Source organism: Xyrauchen texanus, chromosome 48 (genome assembly GCF_025860055.1).
Source record: "Xyrauchen texanus isolate HMW12.3.18 chromosome 48, RBS_HiC_50CHRs, whole genome shotgun sequence".
Taxonomy (NCBI): Eukaryota; Metazoa; Chordata; class Actinopteri; order Cypriniformes; family Catostomidae; genus Xyrauchen; species Xyrauchen texanus.
The window spans coordinates 24239912-24253234 of record NC_068323.1 but is presented as its reverse complement, the minus strand read 5'-3'; the positions used below and the strand labels follow the sequence as shown (position 1 = coordinate 24253234).

The following is a 13323-nucleotide window of genomic DNA, read 5'->3' as shown; positions in this document are numbered from 1 at the left end:
GTCGTGTGATTTCATGGGGTCTTTAATGCCTCACAAAAAGCACAATCTTAAAACTATTCAAAACTAAACAAAGGACAGACATAAAAGAAGCTGTAGCCAGAATTCATTGAATAGAACAGTTTATTATTGTCAATCACTGCTGAGTCACTTGTACAGTAACATGCTGCGATTTTCCTGAACTGAGAATGACCTGCACTATAATACAATAAAGCTCAACTAGAACAATGTCTCTGTCATTGATATGTCATGCCAATCTACGTAACACTAGAGAAAAGAGCTGCTCCACCGCCTTTGCTTTCACTGCAGCTCCTCTACTGTTCTACTGGCACATGATTAAGGTAACCCAATAAACATCTCATCCATCAACCCCAGTCAATATGCTGGCGTTACTGCATAACAATAAAGGTTCGGTTTAGACCAAGTGTTCTGGTTTCAATACAAGTTAAGCTATTGACAGAATTTGAGGCAAAATGTTGATAGCAAAACAGCCTAATTTCAATGCACGTATGAATTTCGTATGAGTTTATTGTCAGAAAAGAGCTATATACAGTAAGTGTAATGTTCATTCATTCATAAATAAATAATCTGACATTTGTATTGCAGAAATAATGACGAAATAATGAGTAACCAAGAATTCACAGACACTTCCTTTCTTAAAATAAAGAGTTGGATAGGAGGCTAGATAAAATGATATGCCTGTATTGTATCAATTTAAAATTCTGTTTGTTTATTGGTTGGTCATACCCTTTCATATGAGCCAAGTCCTGTGATATCTTACGATTATGCAACAGTAGTTCTCGTTAGATGTCTCATGTTGAGTTGTCTAAATAGCCCTTGAGGTGGGACTACTTTTCTAGGTGAAAGACTATATGTTACGGACAACCTTCATTATGCACCAACCCTTTGGATTTAACTGCATTTCAGCATAAATTTGTCATAAAATTGTATCTGATCTTCAATTAAATAACAGCAATAGATAAACACAGTCTGCCTTAACAAACATCACACAAACAATGACACTTTCATGTCTTTATTAAACCCAGTATGCAAACATTCACAGTGCAGGGAGGAAAAAAGAAGCATTGGATCTAATCAAATCTCTCAAATCAAATATGGTGACTACGGTGCAGCTCTGACGTCACTTTAGTCATAAGACACTCGAGTTGAGGTTATTGACATCAACTCAGTAGTCATTAAGAGTATTTGCATTGCATTGTATTGAAACATCGGAAAAAAAAATGAACATCTACAAGGCCAGAGAGGGCCAGAACTCCTTAAGAAACCCCTTAAGTTAAGAAAAACCTTAGTTACAAATAAGACTCTATCACAGTGAGATTCAATGTTGTTTTATAGAGGTAAGTCTATAAAGTCTAGTTGAATAATTTGGCTCATTATCTTGTTTAATAAATTAAGGTCACGCATCACTTAAACAAGGACAATTGGCAAGTTCTGACCAGTGAAGGCTAACTAATTTTGATATCAATGCACACAGAATCTCACAAGCAAAATACTGGCATTCAGTCAGAGCAAGAAACCTATTAGAACGAGCTTGCAGAGCTTTGAAGAAACACAAGCCCACACCAGGGACAAATTTGGCAGCTTCACTCGAACCAAAATGTCTGCAATGATGACTTCTCAGAACTCACAGAAAGCACCATGCTGGAAAAACACCTTGCGCTAGCCTAAGGTGGTTAGTTGGTCTCCCACCCTGGTCAGGCTGGTCTGTTTTCATGGATTTAGAGGGGTTTTGGGCAAGATTGAACTGGTCTGGCTGGAAGACAACATGGTTGACCAGCTAAACTAATTAAATGCCAGCTTGGACAAGTTATGAGACCAGCTTAAACCAGACCAGCATGCCACCTTAGACTGATTTAAGCCAAAGTTAATAAATATTTTAGGGATGCACCGAAATTAAAATTCTGGGCCGAAACCGAAAATCCAGGATGCACTTGGCTGAAAACCGAAACCGAAATTTACTTTTTTTTTTTTTTTTACCTATTCAAGAAAAAAAAATTTTTTTGTGTATAATTGTATTAACATTATACTTTTTCATTAATTTCATGAATTTAATGAATCTGAATTGAAATACTACAAACCAATAAAATAAATCACACTTTTATTGAAAGTAACACACCAATATTGGACAAAAAATATATTAAAACATTATTAAATATTATTCTTCATTCAGTTCTGTAAAAATCTAATTTTACAGATTTTATTAACAATTATCCAAATAATGTAAAGTTTTAGAAAACTATTATATGCACAACAACAGTCAAGTAATGAACTTAGCTAGCATCTTTGAAAAAGTTTAAATATGCAACAGTAATTTTAATTAAAACAAAAAGGCAGAACACAGAATGGCAGAGGGCCTCTATTCCACTGATCTATATATAACTATAATATATAATTATATATATAGATCAGTGCTCTATTCTGTTTATGTAAACATATGTACACTTTAAGTGAACATTATTGTGCAAAACAGCAGTAATTGAACTAAATCCAACCTCAACTGTAAACGACTGATGTATCCTCAAGTGAAGAACAAGTGTAATGTAATTGCTATACACATCATATTGGACCGCTTTCTATTTAACTACAAGTGACAGGTTTCTCTTCAAGAACAAAAGTTGCTAAACTTAGCTCATCAAGAACATGAGATGCTGCACTGAACAGTCTCTCTCTGGTGCTTGGGCAGATAAATACCTGTGCGCAATCCGCGCAAGCAAAGGAAAGCGGTCTTTGTTTATGCGACCGTAGTCAAGGGGATTGTCGCTTCTGGCGTAGTTCAGCTAGATACGTCTCAAGTTGTGGTGTAGCTGCACTAGTTGTGGCAGTGCTCTGGATCGGGGTGCTTTCCTGTAGAATCTCTTGCTGTACTCTGTATACATATATCTTGAAAGTTCTGCTGAACAAACACTGCAGATCTCAAATGTGATGTCCTTATCAGAAACTTTGAAGAATTTCCACACCGCTGACATGATCGGCCTTTGTTGGGTAGCGCCGTGATAAGGGCTAGATCGATCCAGATTGAAATCTGAGCACTGAGGGGCGGGGCGATGAGGTATTTTCGGCTCATATTTTCGGCCTTTTTTCTCTTTCGGCCGAAAACCGAAAGTGCCATTTTCGGCCGAAAATTTTCGGCGGCCGAAATTTCGGTGCATCCCTAAAATATTTACATTAGGTTTTATTTCTATTTCATTTTCAATTTGTCCTTCCAATTTAGTTTGGTTTTCATTAGTTTTCAATCTGTATTTGTTAGTTTTCCTTTAGGTTTATTGTTTTCAGTGTTTTTCAGTTTCAGTTTAGTTTTACGTAATTTTATATTTTAGTTTTGTTATTTTAGGGCAGACATATTTTAGTTTTGTTATTTTAGGGCAGACAAAGTTAATGCGTGGCAAACACGTATGACTGAAAAAGATTTAACACAGTTACATTTTTTGGCAGCATCTGAAATCTAGTGGTATTTTCATGTAGGTTGATAAGTTTGATAATATATTTGACAATTTACTGTATATCAAAAATAAAATATTAAATAAAATAATCATTTAAATAAAAATAAAAACTGAAAGTAAACTACAATACATTTTCATGACTTATTTAATTTATTATGTTAACGATAATAGTTTAATTTCATTTTAGTTTTCATTAACCAAAATAACACAGCAGAGAGTCGTGTTGTTAAATTCCTCATCTTGGGACATGTCCACTGTTCGCAGACGTGCACTATCAATAATGATACTGGACTCTACACTGTCACTTTTAAAACTTGATTTTGCACTGATCTCTCCAAAATCATCACTTGCACTGTCACCATATTCTTTGACAATTATTTTGGTTGTTTATTGTTATTTATTTGTATATATGTATATTTTGTAGTAGTACTATTTATTGTATCCTGTCTTGTCTATAGTCTGTGGAGAAGCATTCAAGCAAGAATTTCATTGTACCTTGTACATGGTACTTGTACATATGACAATAAACATTGAACTGAACTGAAAATCAGCATTTCAGGCAAACTTGGCTGGATTTCTCCACCTCATCACCACACCAGTATTTGGACCGTTAGGTATCCTCAATAAGTCACTCCTCATGCCCCAAGAAATGAAACTGGTATCCACATTATATTGTGTTTTGGGCACAATGGCAAAAAACCCAATCCAGGCTTTGACCATCTGCATTTAGAGTAACTGGTGACTCAGCAAAGTATCGAATGATTCAAACACATGATACCAAATGCTGCCCAGGAGCAGATTCAGCACTTTCAGAGAGCTAATATACAGGCCTAACTGAGTACTGTAAAATACTGCACTTAAATTATCAGTGGTGTTTGCTAAGGCAAGCATCAGCAGGTTGAAAGTTTTGCTGCTGAATTCAGTCTTTGCTTGCTAAAATTCGAATCATTGCCCGAGTGGCCACAGCTGGAAGTGTTGCTGACCGTATGGGCATGTGTGAGCTCCGGTTTCTGGTGAAATGTCCACAGAGTGGCACCAAACGAAAGTTGTATTTTTTGTTGTAAATTATGTAATGTTAGGAATGTAAGGAATGCCTATTTTATTAACCCTTCACCCCTAACCTAAAACCCTAAAATTTAATTTTGAGTGAAAATGCAACCTCCAAATGCAAGTGAACACAATTATTTTAATTGTTTCCATGTGACCAGAGACCACGTCTGGGAGGTTACTCAAACAATACACTATTAGTAGTGCTAGAGTAAAACATTTTAAAACTTAATGCACTAATTAATGCAAAAAATGTCTCGGTTACTGTCATTCCCTGATGGAGGAAACAAGATGTTGTGTCCCCAAAGTGGGTCGTGGAAGTGAGCGCATTGGGCACATAGCCTGGTCGGGGTCTCAGGAACACGTCAGAGTAACGTGGACCGAACTCCAGACATGGTTTGCTGACAGAGAACGCCCTACCCTGTTGATGGAAGTGAGCGCAGTCAAAAGGGCAGTTTTCAAAGAGAGTGTCATTAGCTCAACTGACTCTAGGGGCTCAAATGGAGCTCCCCGTAGGCCCCAAAGGACCACGGAGATGTCTCACGAGGGGATGAGATGAGATCTGGGAGGATTCAACCTCCTCACGCCTATCAGGAACCTGATGATCAAGTGATTCCCCAACTCCCAGGACCAATCGTCAAGCCGTAAGTGCTCTGGGGTGGGTGGAGGGTTCCACTCCAGCCCGACACTCGCGGCGGCCCGGGCAAGCATGGCAGTCAGCTCCGCGTCGGCCTCAGACTGGGCCAGCACACACGAAGGAGCTAGCCCAATAGAGTCCGACATCACCAAGGCGCTCACCGATACAGTAATCGAAATCTCATCCATCTCGCAATCTCTGAAAGAGACATTAGGCTGAGGCTATTTGTCTGTCTCATCCCAGAACTGGACTTCCAATCGAACGAGCGTGCTGGAGAATGAGCGGTCCGTGGGGGATTACCCAGCGGAACCGAAACCATTGGTGCCCCAAAATGTCCTCCAGCGTCAACTTCAGGGGAAGGCTGAAGTGGCTTTCCTCCGGAAGAAAGAAAGTTGCGAACCCAACGTTGCCATGGTGATGTTCTCACAATGACAATTTGAAACATACAAAACACTTCCTCAATGTGTTTATGGCCCAGGCATTCGAGGCAGCGATCGTGACCGTCAGAGGTGGAGAGGTAACGGCCGCACCCAGAAACAACAAGAAGACAGAAGGGCATCTTTAAATAGACGTTCACGTCAATGTGTTTTGCTCTAATAGAGGAAAATATACTCTTTTGCTCAGAATATTTACACTTTCAGTGCTGTCGAAGCGCCCAGGGTGTACTCTGCACTGATCCTACAGAAGGAGAGAAAGCCACTGGAATGCGCCGTATATCCAACAGCATACCCTTCTTGTTAAGAGGTGAATTGACCGGTAGTGGAATTCAGCTCGCTGACACACAACCGCTCACCTCCGAAGAAACAGTCTGAATGAGTGGATGCATTCCAGCTCCTTTTATACCCGTATGTCTGGGGGAGTGGCATGCAAATTCCACTCGCCAAATCTCATTGGCCTTTTCTCAAAGATCTGAGGTGTTTGGGGCTCCCAAGCGCGACCCCTCGTGTCACTACATCGACACAACATCGAGTGAGTGGGGGATGGCGCTTGTCAATAATTAGTCTCAACGAGGTTGATTCCAAGCTACATTCGGAAGCAACGTGCCGATTTTCCATGTGATCATCATGTTGCACAGATTGTGACAAGTTCAGTGACAAAATCCAGTTGGGAGTAATGTTGATTATAAATGTCCATTTAAAACCAAAAAATATAAATGAACTTAATCTAATTCAAATTGTTTATTTTACTTACTATTTTTGTTTGCTCTGCATTTTTATTTTTAAACTATTTCATTATTAGCTTTGTATAAAACATGCAATAAACTGAATGGCTGCACATGTAAGGTGTTCCCAATCGCACACATCCACACTAATCCATTTTTGTTGAAAAATTAGTTTTCAGTTTACTAATGCAACTGTTTTTTCAAAGTCTGCAGTGATGGAGAGAAACCAGCTATGGCCTAAATATAGCAAAATTAATGCGTTTTCAAACAGAAAATATATTAGGCCACATCCACACTAATACATTTTTGTTTGAAATCTCAGCTTTTCAGTTTGTTAATGTCATCGTTTTCCAAAGTAAGCGGGAACAGAGAGAACATTTTCTAAATGCTCTATTTTCGGAGACAAATGACATTCAAGTGTAAATGAGATTCCTAAATGTAGTGAAATTAATGCATATTTGGAAGCTCAATTTTCATATTCCTATCAGCATCATTTCCAAAAATATGCAGTAATGGAGAGCGTTGTCGAAACACCATTTTCGTTGGAGGAAAACTCTGTTCTAGTGTGGATTAAGAGCTGGAAATATAGGGAAATCAATGCATTTTCAAAGTCCAAACAAAAACTTATTGTCGATATGGCTTTAGAAGGCAGCTACCTATATAGGCAATAGAAAGCAAGGCAGTACACTAGGTTTGGAAACAGAACTGAAGTCTGAACAAGAGTCACAGAAAGAGTGAATACTGAAAGCAAGATAGATGAAACACACCAGCGGCAGTTTAACAGGCTTTCATGATACAGTGCTGGCATTTCAGTGTTAGCATGACAATGAACACACTGCCTGGACACGACATTCCGAGAAAGTACAATCTCCTTACACACATCCCCCTCTCCTCACACACACACACACACACACACACACACACGCTGATCTCTTAAAAAACACTCCTTCCCTCGCAGCCTTTCCACTGTTATGTAACTGTTGTAAAAGTTAAAGTCTTCCAATGAGCATCTGTGAGCTCTCTAAATCACTCTCTCTGTGTGGACATCTAAATCCTGAAAAATACTCTACACCTATAGTTCTCAACTGCTTTTGCGTCAGGACTGACATTTTACACTGGATATCAAGTGGTGACCAAACTCAGAACCAAAATTGTCTTTCGTATAAAAGTAAATTAGTCAATAAGTTAGTCAATAAAAAGATAAAAATGAATCAAATGAATTTGACTACGTGATATGCAAATAAATGTACCGAATTAATCGCAATTAATCACATATATAAACATTTGCTGAGAAAGACCCTCAAATAACAATAATTCAACATATAATTATTAAACATTATAAATAGTTATATTTAAATCATTTTAATTATGATATCATAAATATAATAATTCAGATAATTCAAATGCATTACATTCTTGTGGCAGACAAGTAAAGCACTGATAAGACAAAAATACATTATTTATTTTCATATTATTGAACAGCCTATCATTGACTACAGTTCACAGCAATCCATTCTGAAATTGAATTCTTCCGAGGCAGATTTATTACAAGGGATTTTCCAAGGATGCATCAATATACACATGCGTCATACGGACACTTTTGGAGCATCTCTCTTTGGTTGCATTGAGTCATAAACACAGAATCTTAAGGTTGCTGTGTCTAGTTAAAGATATTTTGAAACTTAGAAAACACATCTATATTGCCTATATAGCTGGAGTTTCACTTACTGCCCCCTGCTGAAAACAATTGCTACTTCTTTTTTAACACATTATATTTTTACAAAATGAATCACACTGAATGAACTTGTTAAATCGACAGCCTTTCAAATCAAACAATAGGGCTATGTAAAAAAAAATATAGATTTTCCAATTCATCTCTGATTGTTCTTTTACTTAAATACTTACTCCAGTTTTAAATAGCAGTTTTTAAAATGTTTAATTTTAATGGCTGCTACTAGAGCTGGGATAAAATGTACATTTTCTGATCAATCCTGATCCCGATATCGATTCTTAACATCGTAAAACAGATCTTTTACTTTTCCTATAAATTTTACTTCAGTTCTGGGTGTGTAGATTATTATATATTTTAAATAAAAAGCAACTGAACTGTATATTTTGGACCGTGCATGTTGTAATTTTTTTTAAATAGACTTGTTAATGTACCAAGTTAGGTTCCCTGTATAATTTACAGCATTAGCAGGGAGATGTTTTATTTTTTTCATATGTATGATAACTTCAATTGCATAAATGAAATATACACAAATGAAAAATAATCCAATCAAAAACATGTCAGAATCAAACTGAGAGCTTGTGAATCAAAATCAAATCAAATTGGGAAATCGATATTGATATACATTTTTGCATGAACTATCCATTTAATGTTACCATGAACGTCACCAGCCCAACAATATGCAAAATTATTAGTGTGACATAAAAATTCAGAGTTCAACAATTGACAGTTTTGGTTTCTATATGTGAAGTTGGTGAGTTGTGCGTGGATGCCGCGGAGAATAGTGTGGGCCTCCATGTGCACTAGGTCTCCGTGGTAACACGCTCAACAAGCCACGTGATAAGATGAGCGGATTGCCTGTCTCAGACGTGGTGGCAACTGAGAATCATCCTACGGCACCCGGATTGAGGTGAGTCACTACACCACCACGAGGACTTGGAAAGCATTGAAAATTTTGCGATCGGTAAAGCATTCAACTGATCATTTTCAGAAAGATAGATGGTGCTAGATTGTTATTTTTGGTGAGCATTTAGCTGTCAATCATTTGTTGTTTGTTTACCATGAAACTGCTCTTTGAGATGGGCTTGGGGGGATAATTTTGGGGGTTACAGACACACTGACGGGGGCCCCCACAAAAAGTTTTGTTTAGGGCCCCCAAAAGTATAGGACCAGCACTGCTTTAGCGTCGTCACCTGTTGGATTGATTTTGGTAACTGTAACGGCTCCTGACACGTGATCCAGAGCTCATATTTTATTGGTTAGGGCATTTCATTGCTGGGTGAAGAAAAAAAATGTACACACCCACCATAAAAAAAGATTTGCTTTGTCGGTGCGTGAATGTTCGCTCAAGGTTTGTCCTGGGCGGGAGGAGAGAAAGTATGTAATAGTATATAGAGTTATACATTTGAATAGATGTTTGTAGAAGCGCTTGCTTCATGGTTATCAGAGCTGCGTGGCAAGGTGTTTGCGGAATGATTTATGAACGAGTTCACTTGCAGCGCCAAATTCAGTTCGGGTCTGTTCGGACAGAAGCTGTATACAGCCGTAGTGAGCTGTAGTATGGTCAGAGCAGATGCTGCTGCGGCAGCGAGCTCATGCTAAAATGTCTACACTGGTCTTGTGGCGCTACGTTTGAAACTGGCAATTTTAGCTTTTAAAAACTGGCCCCATTCACTTCCATTGAAAGTGCTTCACTGTAACTGTGATTTTTTGCTTTTTGTTAAATAAAGGAGAGATGCATCGAAATTCTTTTTTTGTGGAAATCAACGTCACAAATGCTGTTAACTCCCCTTAACATCTTTTAACCCCGAAATGTTCCTTTAAGCTAATGCATCATTTCTGTTTTCAAATATTTTTGAGTAAATTAAAATTATTTTGTTTAAAATAGACATTTGTTTCAATTCATCCATTTTGTTCACATATTCGTTATTTTTTTTTATTAATTTGTATAAAAAAAAGTGTTTGTTTCACTTCAGAAATTTTGTGTGCATCTAATTCACTTTTGTTAAACTGAATTATGTATATCGGCCATTGGACATCCTGCTCTCTATACATATATATCAGCATCAGCAACTGAACATCCTGTATTGGTCAATCAACAATAACGGCCATTAAAACTGTCCAATCAATCAATTACCACGCAAGTAAATACTATTACTTCCTGTACTGTGGACACATTTACGTTTTTTATCTTTAACATATTTTATTACATTTTGATCCATTACAGCGTCAACAACATAAGATGAACAGAAATATGTGTTGAAGCTGTTAAAAACAGAATAAATGACAGTAATCGCTAGATGTTTCCTCCACTGATTAAGAATAAATGGCTGTCATTGAAGCGCAAATTAATGAGCCTCAGAGCATTTCTGTGCTTTTTATTAATCACAGCTGTAATTATATGATTGTATCATCCCCGTGGGGTAACAGCCCCGCTGTGACCATTATCAGACAGTCATAAAGATTCTCACACAGGCCGCAGACCTCAGACTGACTGATAAGTCTCGCTGCATCACTGCAGGATTTGAACACAATACGAGTGAAGGGATCCTTTACATAATCTCATATCAGAGCTGTTCAGGCCTATAACCTGAGATGGCATTAACCCCAAACGAACAGAAGACACGTAACTGACTTTTGTACAGCCTGTTTGTTCAGTTGTTCTGTGGTCGATACCGATATCTAGACAACAGGTCAGCTGAAATGTACAGTATGCTGCAATGCAAAAACGATGGTCATTATGATATTCTCATTCCCGCAATGTGAAAAAGATGGTCACCTTTTTTGGTGACCATCGCGGCGATTCAAAGGCATTGTAATCATGAATATTCATGCGGAATGATACACTGAATCATTCACTCACATTCTCGGCGTCGCGCTCGTTCACGGTGGGCAATGGCGTTCTGGTCGACATCTTGTGTTTACAGGCCCCTCGCTGCAGCACCGGCGCTCGGTACGGCAGAGCAGCGGGCCCGGGCTCAGGCGAGATAACGCGGAAGATACGATTATCCGATACCCCTTCACGCCGGCATTCCTCCCGGCCTTTCAGCGACGATATTGAGATGAACCAGAGAGCTCTGGATAATGACCTTTTTCCTGCCAGTTGTCCAAACAATAAAATTAATGTTCCTTCAAACCTCAGAGGTACATACCAGAGACGGTGTAGGCTAAGAGATGGTGGGCCATGAAATTCCCAGCACAGTGTCATTTCCAGCACATCTCAAATCCTGTATTGTGTATATTATGATATTCTCATTACCGCAATGCAAAAAAGATGGCCATTATGATATTCTCATTACTACAATGTGAAAAATATGGTCATTATGATATTCTCATAACTGCAATGCAAAAAGATGGTCATTGTGATATTCTTATTACCGCAATGTGAAAAAAGTAATCATTATGATATTCTCATTACCGCAATGTGAAAAAGATGGTCATTATGATATTCTCATTACCACAATGCAAAAAAGGTGGTCATTAAGGTATTCTCATTACCGCAATGCAAAAACGATGGTCATTATGATATTCTCATTACCGCAATGCAAAAAAGATGGCCATTATGATATTCTCATTACCACAATGCAAAAAAGGTGGTCATTAAGATATTCTCATTACCGCAATGCAAAAACGATGGTCATTATGATATTCTCATTACCGCAATGTGAAAAATATGGTCATTATGATATTCTCATAACTGCAATGCAAAAAGATGGTAATTGTGATATTCTTATTACCGCAATGTGAAAAAAAGTTATCATTATGATATTCTCATTACCGCAATGTGAAAAAGATGGTCATTATGATATTCTCATTACCGCAATGCAAAAACTATGGTCATCATGATATTCTCATTACCGCAATGTGAAAAAGATGGTCATTATGATATTCTCATTACCGCAATGCAAAAAAGATGGCCATTATGATATTCTCATAACTACAATGTGAAATATATGGTCATTATGATATTCTCATCACAGCAATGCAAAAAGATGGTCATTGTGATATTCTTATTACCGCAATGTGAAAAAAGTCATCACTATGATATTCTCATTACCATAGTGTGAAAAAGATGGTCAATATAATATTCTTATTACCATAATGTGAAATAGATGATCATTATGACATTCTTATTACCACAATGTGAAAAAGATGGTCATTATGAAATTCTCATTACCGCAATGTGAAAAAAGATGGTAGGTATGATATTTTCATTACCGCAATGTGAGAAAGGATGGTTGTTATGATATTCTCATTACCACAATGTGAAAAAAGATGGTCATTATGATAAATCATAGTTCAACAGCATATTATTTTTACTATAATCCAGTAAAAACATAACTGTGTAGTGGTAATGAAAATCATCAATGAAAACAATGGAAATCATAAAAGTACACATCCAGACACATTACTGTATGAGAATTGGGAGGTAAAAAGTGTCCTAAAAATGTCATTATGTAATTCAGAATTATTTTGGCAAGTTAAATCTTTCTCTAGATATCTGTATTTGTTATTGAACACCTCATAACATTCGGCCACTATTTTACACTATTTCAACTCTAAAGGTTGAGCTTATTACACAGCAATTACAATGCAATTACATGTAAACAGTATTAAAATTGACCAGTGCCGGGCCATTGAAGCATGTGGTGGGACAGCTTGCAGTGAGTCTGATGATGGGATAACAGTCTGACACGATGATGATCAGTGTGTTGAATAGGATAATGTAGGACAGAGATGCAAATATGCACCTGAACCAATGTATATCATACAGCCTCATAAATATTTACAACATTCAAGCATAGAAACTCGATTTATAGATTTAAATTAACACTAGACACGATTGTCAAACCTATAAACAGAAAATACAAGATTATAAATAACCAATCGGACACATTAAATCAGTAACAGCTTCTGTAAAGCCAAGATACGCGGCGATTCAAAGGCATCGTAATCATGAATATTCATGCGGAATGATACACTGAATCATTCACTCACATTCTCGGCGTCGCGCTCGTTCACGGTGGGCAATGGCGTTCTGGTCGACATCTTGTGTTTACAGGCCCCTCGCTGCAGCACCGGCGCTCGGTACGGCAGAGCAGCGGGCCCGGGCTCAGGCGAGATAACGCGGAAGATACGATTATCCGATACCCCTTCACGCCGGCATTCCTCCCGGCCTTTCAGCGACGATACGGTGGCGACTTTGCGACTATAACGCGCACATATCCAGGAGCGGCCCGCGTCAGCCGCGGGTGAGATAGAGAGAGAGCGAGCGCGACGCTGCAGATGC

General features: G+C 38.1%; 1 protein-coding gene across 3 annotated transcripts in view; it reads right to left on the bottom strand.

Moving 5' to 3' along the window:
• The window catches only part of LOC127639841 (serine/threonine-protein kinase MARK1-like), a 77116-nt gene extending 63793 nt beyond the window's left edge, over positions 1-13323 (bottom strand). For 2 of the 3 annotated variants that reach the window (XM_052122120.1, XM_052122122.1), the window contains exon 1: positions 13032-13323. In XM_052122120.1, the coding sequence (XP_051978080.1) occupies positions 13032-13082 (51 nt within the window). In that variant the 5' untranslated portion in view covers positions 13083-13323. Of the gene's footprint in view, positions 1-10896; positions 11084-13031 lie in introns of those variants that run through there. The other variant, XM_052122121.1, reaches the window with a different exon arrangement.